Here is a 23,883-nt window from a genome sequence, read left to right as displayed (position 1 = left end):
ACAACAATCATTCACTTGACTCTGATGATGACTTCCGCACAGGTTGTCGAAACGTCAGTCACTACCACCGACAACAGTCCTTCTCAGGACTACACTCACCCGGACGATCAGACTACACCTTTACATGTTACCCCCGGGTTCAAACCATTTACTGCATTAGTCGTTTGTTACCCGTAGCGTGATTTTCGCTATGTTTGATCATAAACAATGTGACTTGAGAAAGTGTCAAATGACACACCCAAAACCAATGATTGACAGTGATAAAAGATGTAGCAGAACACGTGAGCGGGGAGGAGACTTTCAACAGTGATAGCGAGGGGGGTGTTGTTGATTTCGTTGTTAGCGTTCGGTTATTGATAATAAACGAGAAGAAATTGGGATTTATGTGAGTGTATTGGTTCAATCTTGGAGGCAATTCCCAACACAAATTTTATAAAGCCGGGGTTTCAATCAGATCCGGTTGCTCGCCCTACCGCTGCCTGTAAGACACCTCACCGCCATCTGTTTAGCCGGCAGACAGGCTCACGTGTGTGGTTTTCGCCTTGAAACATCTGATTGGTCGAGAGCATTTAGTCGTGTCTGAGTTATCTGAGTCGTGTCTGACTTATGTGCCGAAGCCGAAGGCTGGGGCAGCCGTTGCACTCAGACCTCGGTTATAACAATTTACGGCATCATGCTCAACCTTATCCAATAATTGCTTATTGTACCATCGGAAGCTGCTAATGGAAAAAGTGATGGAAAGGCTTGATAAAGTACGACCAATCCAAAGTGATCAAGTCAGAATTGGGTGAAGATTTGCGTCTGCTTTATGATTGAGAGGTTTGCACGAGAGAGAGACGCTTTTTCGTCATGTCACGTGCTTGGGACAAAGAAAACATTTTGGGCTTCATGGGGAATTAAAACTTAGACCTTCGGATTTTATGCTCCGGTGCACTACCACTGAGCCACAAACGGACTCTATGGCGAGCAGAGAAAGATCTTTTTTCTTCTGGTCACGAGCGTGGGACGAAGCACTATAAGTTTTCTAAGAAAGAGAGTTTTCTAAGCTAGTCATCTACAGCGTAGTGAAGCAAACACTATTCAATGTTGAATCACCATTCAGTAGTGCCAATCGGGTAACTGTGGCTGAAAATTGTTACTGAGTACGCCTCAACCTAAAAAAGTTATTAGTGTGGCATTGAATTGGGCCAAAATGGCAATGAACGAATCAACACAAGCTTTTTCTCTTGCAGAATCAAGACAGCAGCCTTCAAATAACCGAGGACCAGGATATTCCCTTAGCATTTTCCGAGGAAATAGACCTTCAGACAACTGGTAGGCGACCTGATGGTTTCACTATACCTTTCTTTCCTTGTCTTGTTGCACACCATTGAAGTGTCATTTATCAACCCTCTTTGCATGTCATGTGTTTTATTTAAAGAATGTATCGTAAACATCGTTACCTAAGGACGTTGTTTGCTGTCTTGAATCCTGTTCAACTGATGTAAGGTCTGTTTTAGATCGCCCAGACTTTGCTTTCTTTCTACATGCTTGGTCAGCTTCAAGTTTATTGACGTCACTATAAACTTACATACGTAACGAAACGCTACGAATAAACCGGTTCCGGTTGTTCTTGCCTTCTTACGCATAGTTAAATTGAGGAAATAATTTGTATCTATAGTCAGTATAGCATAGTTAAATTGAGGAAATAATTTGTATCTATAGTCAGGGACAATAAAGATGAGCCTTCTTTAGACTCGAGTGTTACCGAACGTGTTCAAATTATCACAACGCCGACCACGATGGGTAGACGCGGAGAAGATAAAGAAAAGAAAAAGATCAGAGACAGGTTTGTTGCCATTTATCTAAAATTTAAGTAGCACGAAATGAACCTCTTTCGAAATATGCAGTTCTTTCTTAAACTCTCTGCATGGCCGAGTTGTGACGGGTGCTGAGTTTCTACTCTGGCTTTTACCCGTTCAAGCCGGTTGACGCCGGCTGATCGCTGAATTGAACCTCGGTTCACCAGAATTCGTGGAAGCAGCGCAGTGGCCTTTAGTTTTGCGCGCTGGTCTCCAAGGCGAGAAGTCTAGGTACATTATCAGGCCGAGTCCCTGTGTTGTGTTTTTGGACACTGCACTATTTAAACAATAGAGTGTTTCTGTCGAGGAACTATCGGCTGATAGTTGCCCCGCGGAAATTTGATGCTTTAAAACAAATATGCTAGTTTTAAGAACATCAAATTTCCAAGGGGCAACTATGTTCAGAGACATAAACACTCTATTGTTTTTATTGTTCACCACTAAATTTTCTTCCGCGCCTACAGCTTGTCACAAATGTCAATAATTCGCAACCGTACATTGGCTAAATAATACGTTGTACCTGTCAGAATTGAAAAGTCACTGTTTTTCCGATCTGCCTAACTTCGTGGCCGTCAAACTATTCAAAACTTTTCACGGATGAGTACTATCAATCCAGGTATTTTCCGCGGACGGGTACTATCCATCCGGGTATTTTCCGCGGGCGGGCACTATGGGCTGATAGTGTCTCTCGCCTGATGAACACTATCGCATCACGTGATCGATTTAAACCAATAAGAACCGGAGAAAATTTAGTGGTGAACTATAAACTCTCACAGTGCCTTTCTCCACCTAAAGTGTAAATGGTTACCTGTGAACTGACGAAATGCAGGGGGTAACCTGCGACATATTATCATCCTTGGGGGCGGGGGGGGGGGGAATAGAGGCAGTGCTCCCAGTTGCCTTAGGTTGTGTAGACCAGGGTAAGTTGTGGCGCCTCGTGGGCCATTTAGCTCGGGTGCAGACTCCTTTTTTCTTTACACAATTGCAGTTTCTCTTTGACTTGTTAGCTGCATTCTATAAATCATCATTTAGTCTGCAAGCTGCCCTTTGAGATATTAAACCAGTCTACTAGAAAGTGTTTCTATTTTTATTCTTATTTTGGCTTTGGAAAGCTACACTTGTAGAGAGGCCTTCTAATGTTATTTTTGTGGCATGTTTGTTCACGGGCAGACGCTATGATGCTGAGCTCAAGAAAGCGTTTCATCATCTGAGACAAGTAGTGCCGCGTGTTCAGCGGAATTCCACTCGAGTAAGTTTTGTAATGGTTTTTGCCTCCAGCAGTTCTTTTGTAAATCACTTGTTACTTACATTTGTGTTCGTCCGTAGTTATAAAATGGCGTTGTAAAAGTTGTATACTTCTGTTCGGCAAGGCCCCTCTTTTCTTTCCCTTAGGGAACACTTGCACATAACTCCACACTGTCTGCTAATAAAAGCTTACTTTGATTAGTTTGCCTTTCATATCATTTATTATTTGTATTTGTATTTTAGGGACAGATTTTGCAAGAGGCCGTCAAGTACATAGGAATCCTTGAGAAGAAAGTTGTAGGTAAAGACTAGTATGTGTGAAGTTAAAGAAATGCTTTGTTGGACACTTCACAACTAATCTTGGACCACTGTCATTTAGATGCAGGGCTGTGGTCAACTTTACAGCCATTAGAGGCTCAAAGGAATGCTCAGTTTCAAGGCGTTACTGAAGAAACCTCTACAGCTAAAGAGAATAATGGAATATTGATGGACAATTTGCTGTCGTCCGTGAGCCACGATGATCCTGATATTTGCAGCAATTTGGCCGTTAGGACTCTAACAGAGGAAGAATGTTGTGAAAATTCCCAAGAAGAAACATCAACGGTGCTAACCTCACCTCTAATATTAATCTCATCGATGTCACAACCGACAGAAAAAGGTACATACTCTTTTGTTAGTCCTGAAGAAGCTGCATTATCCGTTGATCCTGTGGATACTAACGAAGTGAGTATAACAGAGGCGGAGTTTCCCTTGTCAGTTCCATTACAACAAATCCATTTTTTGAACACGGATCAAAACGATGAGACTTCTGTATTAGCCTTTCAGTCACCAGATCAGCTCTCGTCTCAAGAACTTCACACTAGATTGATTCCTGTGGTAGAAGTCCCTGCCTTCACTGATGACAGTGTCTTCCCGGGGAAGTCCCACGAGGTACAGACGTCCCCGCAGCATGACTCGTTCCTGAGTGCCGTGACAACAATAAGCCAGGAGGGTTTGAGCGATCTTGGTGTCACCTTGTCACCGCTTCTTTCTCCTCTGGGAATTTTGTTCTCTCCTGGAGGGGATCGTCGTCAGGACCCTGCCATCGCTTTTCTGGTGGAGAGTAAGGAAGACACCGACGCGGATTTTGCGATTTCTAGTTCAAGTATTGATCCTACCTCCAACGACGTGATGTCAAGTATTTGCTCGGACATGACTTCCATAGCAGCCTCTGTAGAAGTTACTACAGCACAGATGGGCAAGAGTGCTCTGCGAAGTAGCAAGATAAGGAAAAGTCCAAGATCAAGTTCGATACAAATTGTACCGTCTATATCGCCTAAGCTTGCTGTTCAGTCAAAACGTAGCAGTCCTCGATATCGTGACAGGCGTGTCTTGCAGGATCAAAGTAATTATGAAGAAGCAAATTCTCCTTTGATTGCGAGTGGAAGGGGACGCCGGAGAAATTCGAATAACCGTTCTCCCGAGCTGGCCTCTTTTGATCATACCGACGAGAATCTTTGCTTCGCGATGGACCATAGCCGCACGCCGCCCAGTAGCGTGTCAGGTGTCTTACTCACTGGCAAGAAAAAGACAAGTTCCCGTGCGAGAGAAGGAACGAAGAGGGGGCGGCGTATTTAGCTGTTATCAACTATTCGTTACATACGTATACGCGAGGTAAACGTTTTGAAATGGTATGAATTAGGCAGTTATGACATACATATCTGAAAAGTTGCTGTATATTTTCATTACGCTATGTATCATAAACATAAGAAGGGGTAGGGCGATCAAGCACAGATTCATAAGATCATTTTACTGCCAATGTTCGAAGTAATGTTATCAAATATTGACTGAATTCTACTTTTCAAACTTCTTGCGTTATGTTACATAATAGCGGCAGAGTGGGTAGGAAACACCTCTAAAGGTGTTACTTGTAGTACACGGGAATGCATTATTTCTTCTTCACGTGGTCTAGTCAAATCGCGTCAAAATGAGAAGGTAGCCCGATATCTAAGAAACATTTGGAGGTAAAAACATAATATTCATCACTGTTTCTCTCATTACCTGCGTTTTAACGGGAAGCCAGCTTTAGAGGACATTGGTCATGCGATTCTTGCAACCTGATGTATTAAGTTCACATACATAGATAAGCTCCTTCCACTGAGCCTGAGCTCTACTGGAGTTACCTGCTAACCGTGACTGGAGTCAAGTTAATTGTTCATTTCCACAAGGTAGACGAAACTAGTTTGTAGATGACTCTTTATTCCTTATATTCACAACAATCTTCGCTAAGTAGTGCATCCAGTTCCCAATTGTTTACACCATGTAAAATTGCTGCACATATTAAGATATGACCACAGAATAAAATTTCTAATTTGCCTTGAATCTACACGTACTAAGTTCTGTTAAAACATCGAAGGTAGCACTGAGACCAACGTAGCTGGGCATTCAGAAAAAGTGGAAATACGCTGACCTGATTTGATGTATTTATACCGGGTGTGACAGTATTGTAGACTTTAATGATGGTGGACATTTTTCCCTAAGGCTCGTTGCAGACGCTGAACTTTTTCTGAGCGAAGCCAGATTCCAATTTGAACGAACGAACACCTGTTCCAGAAGTCAAACTCATTCAGCTGATATTGACTCAGTTCCGAAATTCGGCGGTTTCAGGAAAGGTGAAGTATGGCCGTTCGGCGTCTGCATCAAAGCTGTTACTGAGCTGCTCAGAAGTCGGAATTTCCGGCCAAATCGTTCTAAATTAACTCAGATACCGAAAGTTTTGGTTCAAGATCAGGAAAAAATTGAAAGTTCGGCGTATCATGAAACGGGCCTTGGATGCGCTTACAAATTAAGTTATTTAAACCTTACTTCACACTACAAAACATCTTGGTGGACATAATTTAGCTTCAACTACGCTGAACTTATGAAGAACGTGTATGTCCCATTGAATCTTAAATGAATGAAATATTCACTCCTTGATGCTTTCAATAACATGAAAACTGCAATGGAGAGTTAATCTCGCCGCACATGGGACAAGTAAAACGTTGTATATTAATTAATACTTATCACAAATACTTATAACCCGTGCCAATAAGTTACTGTAACACCATATACATGACTGGACTATTTACAGTGTTTACATATTACGCCGTCCACGATAGAGCACTTTTTTTTTTTTTTTTGCAAATCCTCGTTGAGATAACCGAAGATTTCCCGATTATTCGGTTTCTGTTGGAAACAGGAGGAGCATTTTCAAGTAGTCCAAAACGTCCGTGGAAACGAAAGAATTGTGCTCTCTTCCGTCAGAAAACAATACTTCGCTTTCGTAGTCCAAATGGAACAATATTAAAACTTCAATCAGACTTTGCATAACACAGCTATCATACAAGAAGATAAGTATGTAAGGGTCTTTCAGATACGACGAAATCGTAAGAAAGCTATAGAGAATCCGAAAGGACTACAAACGTACAATACGGCAATTAAAAAGCTACATCACGGTTACTGAAGGCTCGATCACTGTCGCTGTACAGGGAACGAGCTTTCACCCCTCGAAGACACTTTATGGAAGGATCGAATACCGGACTCGAATCGAGCCTGTGGATGCTGCATCTAGAAAAAATCAGCCTTGGCATTTTCAATTTCATCATTTGTAATCTGAGTTTTCCTTTTCTGTTCCTCACTACTTCTGTTCCAACAAGATTTATTCCTTCCATTTTTGCGACTTCCTATCTGAACATACTAATATTTTCTTCTGTTTTGCATGTCGAATGAACGATTAAAAAAAACCACCTGACGTAGTGAATAAAAATAATGATAATAGTAATACATATAATAATAATGATAATGATAAAATTAAAACGAAACATGGTAAGCTAGTTAATCGATACGGTAATATTTTCCTGGATTACCCTTTATAGCAAATGTAAAAAGTTCAAATGCAAGTAAACTATCAAAATTCTTCATACGAGTGAAATACAGAGGGTAAGATTAACTTAGGAAGGGTGGCATAACCAGGTTAATTGTCTCAACACTTCAACATGGCACTAAATGAGCATTAGTTTTACAATAGAGAATCACTTGCAGCTTCAGAGGTAGTAGAGTTATTTTGGTCATCACCGCTATTTGTATTGGGTTGCTTGGCTGCCTCGTACAACTGGTGTAGCTTAGACTTTTCTTTTCTTTCTACCTCTAAACGATTGCGGTAGGCTTCCGCTTCTTTCTGCGCATGCTCCAGCTCTGACCGGTACTTGTCGCTGTCTCGTTGTAACGCGTGCACTTTCCCTTCCAACTCCTTTCTGATCTTGTCCTCCTCAACTTGTCTCTGCTCCAGCAGTTTACGAAGGTCTTCTTGGACTTGCAGAAGAAGGTGAGGGGAGAGAAGTTGCTGCTGCGACTGCTGCTGTTGCTGCTGGATATCGGCTGTTGGTTGAACAGAGGTCTGATAACAGAATAGGTAAATAACAAACACGGTTAGATACACACGGTGTAACCTTCAGCTTTTAATCCAAATTAGTGGGTAAGCATTACAGCTGAGCTCCCCTCCAAACCATGTTGATAACCCTCGATGAGAGAAAGTGCCACGAGTCTTACTCGAGAATACATCACGGTGATCTGGCAAAGGCTCGAGCCCAGCTGACTCGAACCCAGGCCACTGTTTCTCCCACAAATGTGTTCAAGGTTGTTTTTTAATTTTATTACCTGGCCTAACTGAGCGACGTAATTTTGGGGTAGCAAGGTCCTTTGAGGAACCGATTGCGCCAGCAGCTGTTGAGCGATGTTTTGTTGTTGCTGATGTTGAGTCCCTGTTGTTTGTTGCTGTTGCCGCTGTTGTTGTGTGTTTTGAGGCACTGGTGTCACTTGACTACCGATTTGCAACTGGCTGTCTGCAAGAAAAACCAACAAATGCTTTAATAGGACGATAGATGGTAAGACGAAACATACTGCGACCATATTACCGAGCTCTGTTCTACTAAGTAAAACATGTACCTTAATACAAGGTGGACTAGAACCATTAGCTTCGTTGCAGATCGCCTTCTTCTAAAATTTCATCTACACTTTCCGAACCAGTCACTTACTTGCTAAAAGTTGAGTCAATGGTACTGTCAGCGGTAATGTTCCATGTCCAACATTTTGCATTAAATGCGCCAAGTTTATCTGATCCTGCGGCAGCTGTAACTGGACAACCGGAGTCTGCGGTGCAGTTGAGCCAGCTGTTTGTTCCTGTTGAGTGTGCGCAACGGTATCGGGTTGCAAGGAGACTGGGTTCTGCTGTGACTGAGTTGCCGCAGTTCCTGTTTGCTGAAATATGGATTAGGAAAGTACAACTGTCTTAATTCGGTTTCTCTTTACAGTGTTTGTTCGTTCAAAAACTTGTAGGATGAGTACTGTAGATACCTGTGAGGTATCCTGTGTCGCCACTTGTTGCACAAGCTGTACTTGTTGCAATGCAAAGCTGGGGTCTGTCAGAAGCTGGGGCTGAACATGCTGCAAACCGGCTGGAACCTGAAGCGTTATGAACACCTCCTGTGTGCCTGGAATGTTTTGTGAGCTCATGTCCTCCGCTTGTTTTGATTCGCCGGTATCTTGGTGAAGCTGAGTTTGCGCTACTTCCTATCGATTGAGAGAACACAAAATACTATCAATAAATATATCTTATTAACCAAGCGCGAGGGCCGTACTGGGAGAATATCGGCCCGAGGTCTTGACAGTACGGACCGAGCGCAGCGAGGTCCGTACAAAAAAGACCGAGGGCCGATATTCTTCCAGTACGGTCCCGAGCAAGCTTGGTTAATAAGAGATTTATTACACGACTGAAGTTCAAAGGGACACAAGTGCGGTATCATTCGGGACCATTCGGGACCATTCGGGACAGTGCCCGGTCCAATACTGAGAGAATATTGACCGGTAATAGAGCATTTTGATTGGTTGATTTTAGTTATTGGCCCTCTGACTTCCCAAGTCGTGTAATAAAATGTAAAATCAAAACCACGATAGGGAGGAGGACCAAGGGGGGAAAAAAGCGAGACCACTAGTTGAAAGCGCGGAGAGACCGAATGTGCTGTTGCGATTTGAAACTCTAAACAATTATTGGCAGTCCCCTGAAAAACAACGAGAATTTTACGTTTTGTAAAAATTTACGCATCTTATAAGAATTTGAAAATGCGACCTCCGAAGACAAACAGCTGGGCTTATCCCATCTATCAACAAACACTTTCTTCGTCTATCCCTCGGGCAGAAAATATCGCAGGTCAGACCCTGGTTATTTAACGGTACATTGCATTTTCAACCGAGACGTTATCTGGATAAATAAATCGCAATCCAGTTGTTTATCTGCGGGAGAGTGAGTTAATCTATAAATAGCAATTGGCCATCCAGTGTTGAAATAAACACTGTCGGTTCCTTTCTGTGCAGTACACGCCTTAACAGCATCGCTTTCATTTACTATTAAAGCAAACTTGTATCGTGAACACTCACCTGTGACTGGTTCTGACTTTTTAACAATTCTGCAGCTTGGTTTTGGTCGACTTTTACTTGAGCTAAGTGACAAAAAAGTTTTATTCAACAAAAATGCAACCGTTCACTATAAACGCAAAGCCCTTTTTTTTAGATGATCATCTCGAAAATGAATACACTCAAGGAGTATCATTTGAACCTTCAACCCCTAACAAAAGAGAAACCAACATCTGAGTCATAAGAACATTGGCTGTTGATTTCCCTTGTCATGACCAAAAGATTGTTCAAAGAACATATACACCTAATTGCAATAAGGTTGTCAGAAAAAAGCCAAAAGCCAAATAGGAATTAATTAGCATTTAATTATCATTGCTTGCAACATTCACAACACACACGCTTCAGTTTCTTGGAGTCATTCTAATCGCGGAAATACAGAATTATGTCTTGTTATGGTGAATGACTTCTTAAATAATTATTAAATTATTAAAATACGCAAATGTAAATCACATGGCTAATTAATTCCTATTTGGCTTTTTGCTTTTTGCTTTTTTCTAAAACAACCTTATTGCAATTAGGTGTATATGGTGAATATACATACTGATGTAACGATTTTCAAGGCTTAAGGACCTAAGCAATGGTTTTTTCATAAATACTTCCCCACTCTCGCCCCTCTTGTTCTTCGTTGGTTTTGAATCCTCATTTTGACGATTTTCTATCCTTCTCAACTTAAAGCGTATTTCGATTTGGTACCATAAACCAAAACCAAAGGTATCGCAATAGGCAGTCAGAACGAAGGAGTTATAGCAAGGAGCCAATCAGAATTCTAAGTCAAAACAAACAAACTGAAGCGCGTGAAAACGCGAGCGATTAAGTGGTTATTGTATCTGATTGGTCGAGTAAGTAGCGCAATTTGTTTGGACTAATCACCCAGCGAAGCAAAGCCGACGCAAAGCAACGTTGGATTACTTTCGACACTTTCGTAAATTCCCTTCTGATGAATGCAATTCAGCATGTCGCAGAGAGAGCGAAGCAAAGCTGACGCAAAGCAACGTTGGATTACTTTCGACACTTTCGTAAATTCCCTTCTGATGAATGCAATTCAGAATGTCGCAGAGAGAGCGAGTCAAAGATGGCGACGCAACTAAAGGAAAGCCACGTGAGCAACTCACCAATTCCATCCTTTGTAGCTGATGCATTCAGCTCCAACATAACTGAAGGCTGAACTCCTTGCATTGGGGCGAGCATCTGGCTCAGGGCAAGCTGTGTTTGCAGCTGTGTCTGACCTGACCCACCAGGAATTTGGAAAGGGGCCATGATGGATTGGGGTAGAATAGCTTGTGCAGAAGTATTAAGGGACTGCGAACTTGCGGTGCCAAGTGTTACCGTCTTCACCACTGAATCTGCACCACTAGCGCTGCTTGTCGATAAAGGTACATGCACATCCCCAGCAGTTGTCACAGATGCCCCTCCTTGTTGAAGAGACACGCCTGCTGCACTGGAGAAGAAGGGTGCGCCACTCTGAACCAGGGGCATCAGCTGCGCCCCAGTTGATGCAACCTGCTGAGTGGTCATCATTGGCATCGTGAAAGACAGCGGCAGGGGAGATGTTTGTGCTGGTGATGATAATGAAGACAGAGCGGAGAGTGCTGCGAGGGGAGACGGCATTGGAAAAAGACTTGATGGTGTCAATGGGGTGGCGAAGGTTGGTGTTGTTGGTGGGAGGGTAAGGGGTGTAATACCGAGGGGTTTACCAGCCACAGCTGTTACTTGCTGTGGTGGTGTCGTGGAAGTCGCAGATGTACTGTGGCTTAAGGTGGCAGTGGCAAGTGTGGCCAACGTGTCAAGCACACTAGAGTCTTGTGGTTTGGAGGTATTGGAGGTGCTCTTACCATCAGACAGAACTGCGAGAAAGTAAAAACAAGAGCTCACGCTACCACTGCACATATGCCACGTGCAATGCACAAGATAATTGAAATGAACAAAAGTACCACTTAAAAATAATTAATGTCCAGACTACAACTGAAAGGCAAACGTTTTTGTTGAGAAAAACTGGACTAAGCTTGCTGCCACACCATGATTCTGAGATCACATCATTCTGTAACTGTACAACTACTACATTTACCTAGAATGGTAAATCTGGATGAACATGGCAATGTTATTAAGAAAACGCCTGGAGAGTAGAAAGAGGAAAAGCTACTACAGTTCTCAACAGAGAAATTATATCTCTTGAATCTTTTTTGCTATTTCCAGCTGACTTAAAAACAAATTTAAAGCAATCCTGCAAAGATTACACAGCAAACTTACTGACTGTAAAAGTGACTACATGGCATCATATCGTTTTAGCCATGGCTATAATAAACCACCTACCTGTTGACATTTGGCCCTCTCCTTCACTCTCTGATTTTGCTTTTACAATGGCTGCAGCTGATACCAGAGAGGCAATGGAATTTTCAGTTGGACTGCGTAGAGATGGAGAACCTAGGGAAAAAGTTTTCAAATTAATCACAATTCAACTCACATGCTTCCACTACATTTGCATCCTGTGCACATGCTGTTTTCAACATTTTTCCAGTAATTAAAAATTTTCAAACTACCATAGTCTTAATTCTCATTCATTGTTCTTTTGGATATGCTAATGTATGTAAGACAAATACAAAATTTAATATACTGTGTTGAAAACTTCACAGTCAGTCAAATATCAGAAGCACATAACATACATGTATCTTCACAAGTTTAAAATTGGTGCACTTAAAAATTACAGAACATTTTATGACACCATACATCTTACTGCCTCTCAAAGTCCAACCCTACGTCCTCGTCGTGAGAGGTGGAAACAGGTAATGCTGGCTAACAGGGCTCTGGTGAAGCTGCATAGGCTAATCCCCCGTGCAGTGGATGTAACGGATTACAGAATCATTGATCAATTTTAACTTAACCATCGACTTGGGGAATAGGGGGTCGTCACACAGACAGCATATGACGCAGCGTAGGGAAAGCCGTCAGGATCCTACACAGCCGATTGCTCTTCTTTCTCCTAAGTCAGCATCCCTATTAGGCACGTGGAACGTGAGAACTATGTTCCAACCAGGCCGTGCTACCATCATAGCGCATGAGATGAAGAGGTACAAGTTATCAATCCTCGGACTGAGCGAAACACGCTGGACCTCATCAGGAGAGATGAAACTGGCAGATGGCACAACTATCATATATTCAGGCCATCAGGACGACGGAGCACCACACACTGAGGGTGTCGCATTCATGTTAACATCAGAATCTCGTAGAGCCATGATCTCATGGGAACCTATAAATTCTAGAATTATCACTGCCAGGTTCAGGACCAAACATAAGAAGATAACCGCACATATTATCCAGTGCTATGCTCCAACAAATGATTCAACTAAGGAGGACAAGGATGATTTCTATGGTGTGCTTACTGAAATAGTTGACAAAGCGAAGGAAAGAGATCTTGTAATGATAATGGGTGACTTTAACGCAAAGATAGGAGAGAATAACAGAGGATACGAGCAGATTATGGGTAAACATGGTCTGGGGACAATAAATGAAAATGGTGAACGTTTCGCAGACTTTTGCGCAGACTGCAACCTTGTCATCGGAGGAAGCTTGTTCCCGCACAAAACAGCACACAAGGCAACATGGGTATCGCCTGACCACGTAACAGAAAATCAAATAGACCATATATGCATCTCACAGAAGTTCAGGCGATCTTTATTGGATACACGCGTCAAGAGAGGTGCAGACGCTGCATCAGACCATCACCTCCTAGTTGCCAGAGTCAGATTAAAGCTGAAGCGTAACTATCAACCACGAAATCCAAGGATAAAGTACAATGTGCACTACCTCATGGATAGTGATACAGTACAGAGCTTCCGGTTGTCGTTGTCTAACAGATTTCAGCCCCTACAAGATCTGAATATAGAGGATGAATGGAGTGACATCAAAGAGAGTATTAACAGAACATGTGTAGAAGTATTAGGGACTAAGACAGCTGAGCACAAGGAATGGATTACACCAGGAACCATGGGGTCTATCAGCAAAAGAAAACATCTGAAGGAAGAGTACAACAGAAGCAGGACAAGGAGAGAAAAGGCAGAGGCACACAAGAGGTATGAGGCAGCAAACAGTGAAGTAAAGCGTAAGATCAAACAAGATAAAAGGGAATATTATGATACCCTAGCGACGAAGGCAGAAGAGGCTGCAGCACATGGCAATATGAGGGACCTCTATGATACCACCAGGAAGTTGGCGGGTAAATTTCAACAGACTAGCAGCCAAGTAAAGGACAAAGAAGGTAATATCTTGACTAGGGAAGATGAGCAGCTTAAGCGGTGGGTACAATACTTCAATGATCTCCTCAATCGTCCTCCCCCGCCAGAACTTCCAATAATACCGGAGGCTTCAGCTGAGCTGAATGTGAACTGCGGGAAGCCATCCAAATTAGAGATTGTGCGCTCTATCAAGATGCTTAAGTCAGGGAAAGCAGCTGGCCCAGATAACATACCTCCAGAGTCCCTGAAAGCTGACCCCGACCTATCAGCAGATATCCTCTATGGCTTGCTTGGAAAGATATGGGAAGAGGAGGAGATGCCCCAGGACTGGAACGAGAGCTACATTGTAAAACTGCCAAAGAAAGGTGACCGCCGGGAGTGCAAGAATTACAGAGGTATATCCTTGATGTCAACGGCAGGCAAGGTGCTGAACAGAATTATCTTGCTTCGTCTTCAGGGGGCTGTGGATGCTACACTAAGAGATCAGCAGGCTGGCTTCAGGAAGGACCATTCCTGTATCGACCAAATAGCCACACTTAGGATAATCATTGAGCAGTCAATTGAATGGAACACTTCTCTTTACGTTAATTTCATCGACTTTGAAAAGGCTTTTGATAGCCTCGATAGAAGTGTTCTTTGGTGCCTTATGAGACACTATGGCATACCAGGGAAATTCATTCGAATCATCAAAAATTCCTATGATAAGATGACTTGCAGAGTCCTTCATGCTAGTGGATTGTCAGATAGCTTCGCGGTCAACACTGGGGTCAAGCAGGGCTGTTTGATGGCACCGTTTTTGTTTCTACTTGCTATGGACTGGATCATGAAGGAAACAACTAGAGAACAGCGAAATGGGATCCAGTGGAACTTATTGGAGCAACTTGAAGATCTAGAGTTTGCTGATGATATCGCCCTGGTGTCAAGTAACAACCAACAAATGCAGGACAAAACAGCACGGCTAACAGCTAATTCCATCAAGTTAGGCCTGCATCCGAATGTGAGTAAGACCAAGGTTATGAAGGTCAACTGCACCAACAACAGACCAGTTAAAGTGAGGGATACCATCTTGGAGGAAGTAACATCTTTTGTCTACCTAGGCAGTGTAGTCAGCATTGACGGAGGTTCCGATGAAGATATCAAGGTCAGGATAAACAAAGCCAGAGTAGCTTTCAATATGCTGAGGAAAGTGTGGTCCTCCCATGTCATCTCACGGAGAACCAAATTTAGAATTTTTAACACCAATGTCAAAGCAGTCCTCCTCTATGGCTCTGAAACGTGGAGAACAACTAACCAAACGTCCCAGAAATTGCAGACCTTCGTCAATAAGTGCCTTAGGCGAATTTTAAAAATCAGTTGGACTGACAGGGTAACGAACGAGATGCTGTGGGAATTAGCAGGCGAGGAACCAATCATAACTCAGATCTCAAAGAGAAAGTGGAGATGGATAGGTCACATCCTAAGGAAACCGGCTAACAACATCACCCGGCAGGCACTACGTTGGAACCCTCAGGGCAAGAGAAAGAGGGGTCGTCCCAGGAACTCCTGGAGAAGAGGTGTAGAGTCCCAAATGAGAAACTGGGGCCACACTTGGGCCACTTTAGGAAGATTTGCCCAGGACAGAACCCGATGGAGGACGGAAGTGGTTAATGGCCTATGCTCCAACCGGAGCTAAGGGAATATATATATACATCTTACTAAGAAATTCAGTGGTCTCACATGCATTAAATAACTACCATTTTACCTGATTCACAAGGTCCTGAGGTAAAAACTCAGTACACATTGGAGTGTATGTTATGAAAAAATAACATTGAAAAGCAGATTTCTTGATAAGTGATCCTTGAGTGAACAACTGGAAATGCGGCTTTTCCTAAATGGTCACAGCCCATTTGCCGATAGAAAACAAGGTTAAGTATTCTTACCTTTAAACTTAATATATTATCATTAAAACTGAAAGCAATAAACACCTGCATTAGGGAACTGAGGAGGAGCTGATACTCTTCTTCCACCACCCACAGCAGACTTTGGTGATGTTCCTGGCGTTGTAGCCTTTCTGCGTGCTTTGTTTCCATTTTCTGTGATGAAGTTGTACATGGCAAATCAAAATCAAGTTAAATTTACCTGACTGTCTATTTGACAGCATTTTGAAATGGTTAGGAGAAATTTAAACCAAATACCAAAAAAATATTTTCGCTACACTTCACAAGTAACAAGTAAGCCACCAATACTGTGCTAAAACCTTGAAATCAATACAAGATGGAAACCAGAGGTGCTATACTGTGACGTTCATTCAAACAAAGAGGACTTGTAACCTAACAATTTTTCTCCTAGTTAACAATCAAAATTAAAAAGCAAAACTCACTCCAGGAGAATTTTGATTGGTAGTAAAAGGCATTTTTCAGCTTCCCCTTTTAAAGCACACAGCAATGTTACAGGTACTTTATTACAAACAATCGTGATCATGAAATCTTGGGGCTTAACTTGGCATGGTACAAGTAATTGTCACTGATATACCTATGGGTCCCTCAGGACCAGTCCAAGATCCAGCTGTCATTGGAAACTTCTTTGTCCTTTGTCTCTTCTTCATTGAGTTCAATGTCAGGTTATTGCGATCAGCTATAAAACATTACATGTAGCAAGAATCCAAATTTGAAAACATACATTACACAGGTATATACTATACACTTAATATTTGGTCCAGAGGGAAACAGTTAGTTTTGTCTTCCCAAGAGTCCTGATGTTTCCCAAGTCAAAGTCAAGGGAAACATCAGGACTCAAGGGAAAACAAAACAAACTAAGTCTAGTTTCCCAGTGGACCATACATTACGTGATTATATAGTTATCTATTTAGACTTTCCTTTAAACAATCATATGGCAAAAACATGCTCTTGGGGGGCAACTGTACAATTGTGTCACAGTAGGGATAAATTTGAATTAGTTCAGGGACACATGACCAAGAATTACAGTGCTCATTTTGCTGATTGAACGTCTAGGTATACAACAAATTGTATTACTTAATGGTAGAAGACCAGATAATATGACGTACTGGGCTGGGACAAATCAGAAATTGGGCTGTACAAATGGGCAAGTGAAATGAGTATTCCAACCAACCCTTAGGGCAAATCTTGTATGGAGTCTTGGAGTCTTAATTGACAGTTCTTTTGCCTATATTTTTTCTTTCAGTTTTGCTTTGAAAAACAGTACAATAAAACCCCTTAAAATGTTGGCCTATTATGCTTTGAGAAATAAAAAATGTCAACTTTAAATCTTGGTTTAAAGCCAACCACTCTTTAAACAACTGCTCCCACCCTGTTCATCAGACACTTTTTCATTGTGGAGTTAGTCAACAAAGGACACATTTAGTTGTGGGATTTATCTTATGGTTTAACACTCCCAAGTATGATACAAATACCTACAGTAACTGTAAATAGCACATGGTGTTTCCAATCCCTGAAAATTATTTTAAGCAATCATTTTTATTGTTCACCCTTACCTTGTCTCTTAAGAGTTTTTGGTAATGTCAAATCCTGATTCTAAGGAGGAGAAATCATAATATTTACTTAAGAGAACAAACACAAAGAAATATGATGATTGTTGGTGTAGCTGGAGAAAAGCAAGTCATAACTTTTTCTAGGTAATATCATTAAATATCACCAGTATCACTGGATGACTTTGTTAGCTTGCAGAGACAATGCTTTGGAAATACAAGTCCCTTATAAATGCATACTGTCCACATCATTTAGTGATGAAAATGAGGCACTTGACTAACAATGGGTCACATGGATTGAGTGCCCAGCCATTCAAGGCATACAAACAAATATGCACCCATCTTCCAGACAGATGCAGTGTATGCTGGTATCCTGATGGCAGCAAGATCAGCAAGATCAACCAACACACGCACACGCACATAACTCATGTAAAAGCATGAAAAAAGAAGATACATAAAATCTGTCACAACTGTTGCTTTCCAGTCCATGTGAAGGTTAAATTGCCATTACTTGATCAAAATGTTTCAGCAGCTAACCTGATCTGAAGATAAAGCCTGCAACACCTCACTATAGCCTTTAGCTCTGGCGATGTCAACTGAAGTCTTACCAAACTGAAGATGATAAGGTACCAATGCACAGTGTAAGGAATCCACCACAGATGCAAATTACAGGTACATGCTCTACATCAATGGCTTAGGCTGTGAAATTTTACACTAAGTACATTTGCTGCACAAAGTGAGTTAGGTAATTACAACTATCCCATTCTTAAAGCACTCATTTGTTTTCGTAGCCATTTTATTGCTGAAGAAGGTTATGGTAAGTTAACCGAAACGTCCTCACACAAAGTTTTTTAGTCAGTGACAACAAAAAAATATTTATTTATCCCATTCTCCTCAGCACTAATCTTCAACTCTAGGATTTCTTGGTAATAACTTATTTTTGATAGCAATTTCCTTTTACATAACTGTGTTTGAGAAACAACATAAACAAAGCTTTTGTGAATGTGTAAAAATTAAATGGCCAAAGCTAAGCATGATAATTATTGCATTCTTTATAATTATAATAAGCTATGCAACTGTGGAATCGTTTTTAAATAAGTGAAACCAAATATAATAATAACAAAGCTAGCAGAGCCATGCAATCAAATTCATTATACATAAGTGTGCTCAAAATACCGACAGTGTGCGCTGATAGCGTGAACAATTGGCTTTGCCAAAAAATTTTTTTTCCGTGTGAGTGGCCATAATGTTAGCGCGGGGAAAAATAATATATTTTGCAACAATAATGGCTACAAACAGAGACTCAGCCCACCAGTCCCAAAACAAAGACAATTTTCCAACCTTTTCCCTTGGGTTATAGTTCTTAAATGAGGCAGAAAAGAGAAAAACAATGGAAAAGGAGACTCAGCATCAGCACCGTCACGATTCGCTTCACTGTCCAAGGGTGAAATGCAACAAATTTTGACAAAAAGACAGACTGGTAAAACCAAACAAATGACAAAAAAATAAAGAATTTTGTATTTAAACTGCAGTAAAATAAAACCCGAGCTTTCAACAGAAAATTTGAAATAAAACCAATTCCTATTTTGATTAATATTTTGCTTACTGCAAACAATCACTTCTGATATTGTTGTCTGTTTTTTGCGTTGGATTTGTTGCACAATTCCACCAGCTATGTTATAAAACAATTGGTTCATGAATGCTTTTAGTTGTGCACTATTTAGTTATGGAGCTTGTGGGAAGTTTGGAGAGCACTCAAGAAGCTAGAGTTGCCCTCGGCTATTGCCTCAGGCAACTCTTACACTTTTTTTCGTGCTCTCAAACTTCCCACATGCTCCATAACTCAATAGCGCATGCCAAAGCATGAACCAATTGTTAATTATAGCTCCTTGTTAACTTTGCTTTAAGATTAACCCAATATTTTTTTTTTCAGGATTAAAACTTTCATAACTAGCCTTATGGAAGATTATTTGGTGAAGAACCAGATGGACATCACATGGATTAGAAATTAGGGAGGTAATTCTCACAATTTAGAATTTAATTAGTTGAAAGAATTTCTTACTTGTTTGTTCTCCTTTTCTTAAGCATTAAGCTTAATTAATGCAGATGAAGATGGTATAATCATGCAGAAACATCTTTGATGTACATTCAAAATAGCCAGAAACATTTTGATTTACAAACAAATTAACAATCACTATTGACAAACAACATTGATTATAATCGACGCTTCGCTCCGACGAAGGGCTAACGCTTGAAACGTCAGCTTTTGTAATCGTTACCATGGCCAATTTACCATTTAAACTTTGTTGATATATCTAAAACATTAATAATAAGTTACCTTGCTCTTGATATCAATCTTGGCTCCTGCTCTTAGCAAAATTTTGACAATCTCAACATGATTATGTTCACATGCCCAGTGAAGAGGTGTCATGTTTAACTAATTTAAAAAGTAATAATAAAATAATACTTTAAATAACAATAAAAAAACAACTGTCCAGTGAACAAGCAACTGTATAAAAACCAACTTGTCTCCTTTTTTCAGTGAAAAAAAATTCATTATCCCTAGTTATCAGTTACAACTGTCAGAATAAAGCATTTTCCAGACCTAAATTTGTAGAACACCAAATGAATGTATATACTGTATGGGGTCGTTTACATTTTCTTTGATAAATCTAATTTTCCATACCAATTTTTCATATTTAATTGTTTTTATTACACAGTAATTTGACACAGTCATTAATTGTAATCAAACTGGTCTGAGGAATTTTGAACCTTTACGATCCAAACTATAACAGCTATTTTGTAAGATCAAAGTGACTCAAACTCCTTTAAAAACCACATCAACTTACCATATCAGTATTGTTTGTGCAGGCTCCAGAAGAAATAAGAAGTTCAACTACTTGTTTATGACCATGCTGTGCCGCCATGTGTAAGGGTGTTCTGTCAACCTGAGAAATAACATTTCCTTTAAATGTTGTACTTGCTTACAATCCAGTTCACTACAGGTTTATTTGCATCGACCTTACAGATATTTAAGAAAACAGCATTACATATAAATGTATCTCATCATCTCCTTATTTTCTGTACAATAAAATGTGATACAACTTTATAATAAACATGAACAGAGAATCATGAAATTCATACCTTTGTTCGAGCATCTCTACTGACCCCTGCTCGGAGTAATACTTCTGCTGTCTGGTTATGACCATGCTGTGCTGCTAAATGTAATGGGGATGTTCCAAGCTGACAAGGGAAACAAAACTGTTAACCAAAATGTAGCCTTACTTCATACAAAGTTGTTTAAAAAGGCTGTTGGTTGTAAGAAAAATTTTCATAAGCCTGCCTAAATAAGGCTATGACTGTGCATTGTTCATTGAAGGGTGGAAGTATTTTGTATTGACAACAGGAAAAAATCTCTTTCGACAGAGAAAAACTTTGAAAAAAATGTAAAACCTCAAAGAAAAGAAAGATTTCATCAAATGGATTTCATTGAAAGGAATTCTCTGCACAATTTTAAACTAATAAAATCCTCCACATGAAGGTGAACATTCTCTTCATTCTCTGTATAACACAGAACATCAAAACCTTACAGAAAGGAAATATTTTATTGAAAGGAAGTTCCTCTGCACAATTTTAGACTAGTAACATCCTCCACAGAAAGGTGACCATTCTCTTCCTCATTCTCTATATAACACAGCACGGCACTGAAGAGGGGATACAAACATTCTGGAAGCTGTATCTTGTCAAAAGATTTCAATAAAAGTTTGAGTTTCAAAGGCAAGTTGCAGTTTAAGCTATGTTTGTCTCTGCATGAATTTTCCAAAGAACTTGTTACTGAGACTAGCTTCTTAGTGCAGGCTGATCAAAATACCTAACCATCAATTTTGCTACATAGACTTGTTTAGTACCAAAATTAGAATTTATTAGCAATGCCATACCCAGTCTGTAGTAAAAGGAGCCCCAGATGCCATGAGCATACTAACTTCATCTGCTTGCCCTTTACGAGATGCCTCTAGCAACCGCTTTCCCAGGTCTACCAGCGAGGACTTTTCCTTCTCCTTCATAATGATCAATATTATTCTGTAGATGAAAGGGAAACCTAAATTTAAAGATTGCAATTTCATTGTTTTCTCTTAACACAAAAAAAGTTTATCAATCTCTTACACCCTAACATTGGTATGCATATTCTCCATACAGTTCTTTGTATATTTCTTAAGGTGCTGACAAGGAGAATTTGTTGAACAATCAAGAGCTTATAATAATTCATTACTTAGAGATTCAGGGGTGATATGTAAGGGGAAATTGGATGCTAGTCACTGTTAAGGATCAAGGGGTTAATAAGGCTGATAAAATCCTTTGTAATTTGAGAGTTGCAGATGAGTGCAAACTGATTGATTTGTATACATTGCAGGTCTGAGTCACATGGACAATGCACATGTAAAATGCGAACACCATTTTTGCATTAAAGCATTTTGAAATGGTTTGATGCTTGTATTTAAATTTTATCATTCTCATTGCCCAATATAAAGCAAACAATGTCAGTAGAAATCAATCTTTATCACTTTTTGAAGTTTTTGAATGAATGAACGATTATTAACATGGTTTCCTTAAAAAGCAATATTTGCACTGTTGCGTGGAAACGATGTTATAATATGTTAAAAATTAATGGATTTCAGGTTGAAATCATGATTCATTATCAGATTGATTCCAACTTTCCTGTTTAAGAATAGGTAGCAATAATTTGTTTTATAACAAAGGAAAATGTAAAATTAATAATAATTTGGATATATCAACAAAGTTGAAATGGTAAATTGGCCACCGTAACGATTACAAAAGCTGACGTTTCAAGCGTTAGCCCTTCGTTGGAGCGAAGGGCTAACACTCGAAATGTCAGCTTTTGTAATCGTTATGGTGGCCAATTTACCATTTCAACTTTTTTAAAATCACTTAATTTGGGTTTACCTCACTCTGTTATTGTAGCTAAGGGTATGTTCATGAATTACCAGGAGTGTTCTGCTTGACAAATATGAACATTTTAAAAGGAAATTTAAAAGTTTTCCATGACCTTCAATGGAGGAATCTGACTCTTCCTTGCTCCTTGAGTTTCCAATCTTTCTGTGATATTAATGACTCAAGAATGGAGGTTTGAGGGAAAAAAATTTTTAATTCTCACATGATTTCTTAAAATTGAAAGTCCAACTGATGAAGTAAATTCTCCACAACAACTTTGCAAGAGATATAAAACAAGCATGACATATCACATTAAACACTCCTCTACAATTTTACACCAACTTCATGTAAATTAAATTTCAATATTGCAATTTTAATTGTGAAAAAGACAAACATCAGTGGTACACAGTGGCATGTTTACCAACTTCTGTTTCAATGAGTATAATTTTGGAGCAAGAAAAACATCAATCAGTAAATATCACAGCGAACTCGTCCAAGAAAAAGGCAGCAAAAACATGCTCCTAATCGAAAAAATTATTGACAGTCCAATCTCTGATCGACAATCTTTAAGTACACATGTGTGTATAAAGTTTACATTATTTCTGTAGCAAGCTAATTTAGAAGACAATATTTCATCATCTAAAAGGAAACATTTTAATTGCCCCGATTCGCTGATGTAAGAAAAAGGCTAAATGCTACGAAAATAGCAAAAATTCGAAACGATCGTGAAAGGCCTGCTACGCGTAAATCTTGGTTGTCCGGAAGTCAATTCCGCCATCTTGATTCCGCAGGTTGAACACACAGCGCACATCAACGCAAAACAAAACTTTACAACTGATCTAATGACAAAACAATAGATATTTCTCAAATTAATTGAAAGGTTTAGCAAAATGGTTTTAATTGCGTTAAGTTACTACGTTGTTGAGACCATGCCAGCTTGTAATCAGTGAGACGAAATTTGAAATCGAAGACGACCGATCATGTAAATACACAACTTGACAAGTCCACGACGTTAACAAACCGTGTGCAGAATACCACAGAAATGGACTAAAAAGTATTAAAATCTCTAAGAATAAATATCAATCTTGAGTTTTAAGAATACAAACGTTGAGCTTATGGAATAGGGCTGGAAAAATTGACAAACACACGCCATCCAACGGCTCACATCCGGAGTATCTAATTTATGCAAAAATACAAACGCGTCCACATAACCTACAAACTACCGGTTCAGGAAACTTCAATTTGAAGGATGAACTCGCAAAATCGCGCCTTTAAAATTAATTAGGCAGGTATTCAAATTACTTGTCTTTCGAAATTGCACAGTTTAAAGCGGGGTAGTGAATCAAAACATGGCTCGTAACCCACATAAACATCCAGCAATAAGAAGGAAAAGAACAACACGGAAGCGAGAATTTTCCGTACAACTTCTCGTCAGCAGCCCTGGAAATCACGACAAAATCTTACTTACCCTGATGCACGTGTTCCGCAAATTGATCCCTAAAGCGATCGTCTGTCTCCTGGACAAAGTTTCCTTGAAAGAGTTATGCCATCACAAATATTCAGGCTGCAAGAAGGCCGGAAACAAGCAGCGGAAGCACATGGTTGGTTCTCGTCGATCGTTTAGAACTTCCTTTGCTCTTAGACGACG

At 40.2% G+C, this 23,883-nt stretch overlaps 3 protein-coding genes across 4 annotated transcripts in view; 2 read left to right on the top strand and 1 right to left on the bottom strand.

Annotated features, from left to right (window-relative positions):
• The window catches only part of LOC111324277 (uncharacterized), a 10,822-nt gene extending 5,375 nt beyond the window's left edge, over positions 1-5,447 (top strand). Inside the window, exons 8-12 of the mRNA XM_022927796.2 lie at positions 1,233-1,329; positions 1,705-1,828; positions 3,012-3,090; positions 3,330-3,387; positions 3,466-5,447. Coding sequence (XP_022783531.2) covers positions 1,233-1,329; positions 1,705-1,828; positions 3,012-3,090; positions 3,330-3,387; positions 3,466-4,703 — 1,596 coding nt within the window. The 3' untranslated portion in view covers positions 4,704-5,447. The remainder of the gene's footprint in view (positions 1-1,232; positions 1,330-1,704; positions 1,829-3,011; positions 3,091-3,329; positions 3,388-3,465) is intronic.
• Positions 5,305-23,883, bottom strand: LOC111324275 (uncharacterized). Of its 2 annotated transcripts, XM_022927794.2 has the most exons (17): positions 23,704-23,883; positions 22,351-23,074; positions 21,224-21,365; positions 20,430-20,528; positions 20,135-20,233; positions 19,624-19,722; positions 17,823-17,897; positions 17,292-17,331; positions 16,313-16,414; positions 15,766-15,873; positions 11,883-11,993; positions 10,685-11,416; positions 9,537-9,598; positions 8,457-8,672; positions 8,138-8,360; positions 7,761-7,945; positions 5,305-7,500 (listed from the first exon to the last, which is right to left on the bottom strand). In XM_022927794.2, the coding sequence occupies exons 3-17, from the start codon at positions 21,347-21,349 to the stop codon at positions 7,123-7,125; spliced, it is 2,655 nt and encodes an 884-aa protein (XP_022783529.2). In that variant the 5' UTR covers positions 21,350-21,365; positions 22,351-23,074; positions 23,704-23,883; the 3' UTR covers positions 5,305-7,122. The 2 variants fall into 2 exon arrangements, with proteins under 2 accessions (XP_022783529.2, XP_022783528.2); XM_022927793.2 differs by lacking the exon at positions 22,351-23,074.
• On the top strand, positions 12,309-15,474 carry LOC111324865 (LINE-1 reverse transcriptase homolog). Its single transcript, XM_088739558.1, has one exon. The coding sequence runs from the start codon at positions 12,492-12,494 to the stop codon at positions 15,471-15,473; it is 2,982 nt and encodes a 993-aa protein (XP_088595684.1). The 5' UTR covers positions 12,309-12,491; the 3' UTR covers position 15,474.

This window comes from Stylophora pistillata, chromosome 1, assembly GCF_964205215.1.
Source record: "Stylophora pistillata chromosome 1, jaStyPist1.2, whole genome shotgun sequence".
Lineage (NCBI taxonomy): Eukaryota > Metazoa > Cnidaria > Anthozoa > Scleractinia > Pocilloporidae > Stylophora > Stylophora pistillata.
Note: the sequence above shows the minus strand (reverse complement) of the source record. Positions and strands in the feature narration are given on the sequence as shown.

What these genes read in the sequence shown, in the direction of transcription:
- LOC111324865 (XM_088739558.1), top strand. Translation starts at nt 12,492, where the DNA reads ATGACGCAGCGTAGGGAAAGCCGTCAGGATCCTACACAGCCGATTGCT.
- LOC111324275 (XM_022927794.2), bottom strand. Translation starts at nt 21,349, where the DNA reads ATGAAGGAGAAGGAAAAGTCCTCGCTGGTAGACCTGGGAAAGCGGTTG. An exon ending in TGGTCCTGAGGGACCCATAG is followed by an intron (nt 15,874 to 16,312) that starts GTATATCAGTGA and finishes ACTTCATCACAG; the next exon opens with AAAATGGAAACAAAGCACGC. An exon ending in ACGTCGCTCAGTTAGGCCAG is followed by an intron (nt 7,501 to 7,760) that starts GTAATAAAATTA and finishes TTCTGTTATCAG; the next exon opens with ACCTCTGTTCAACCAACAGC.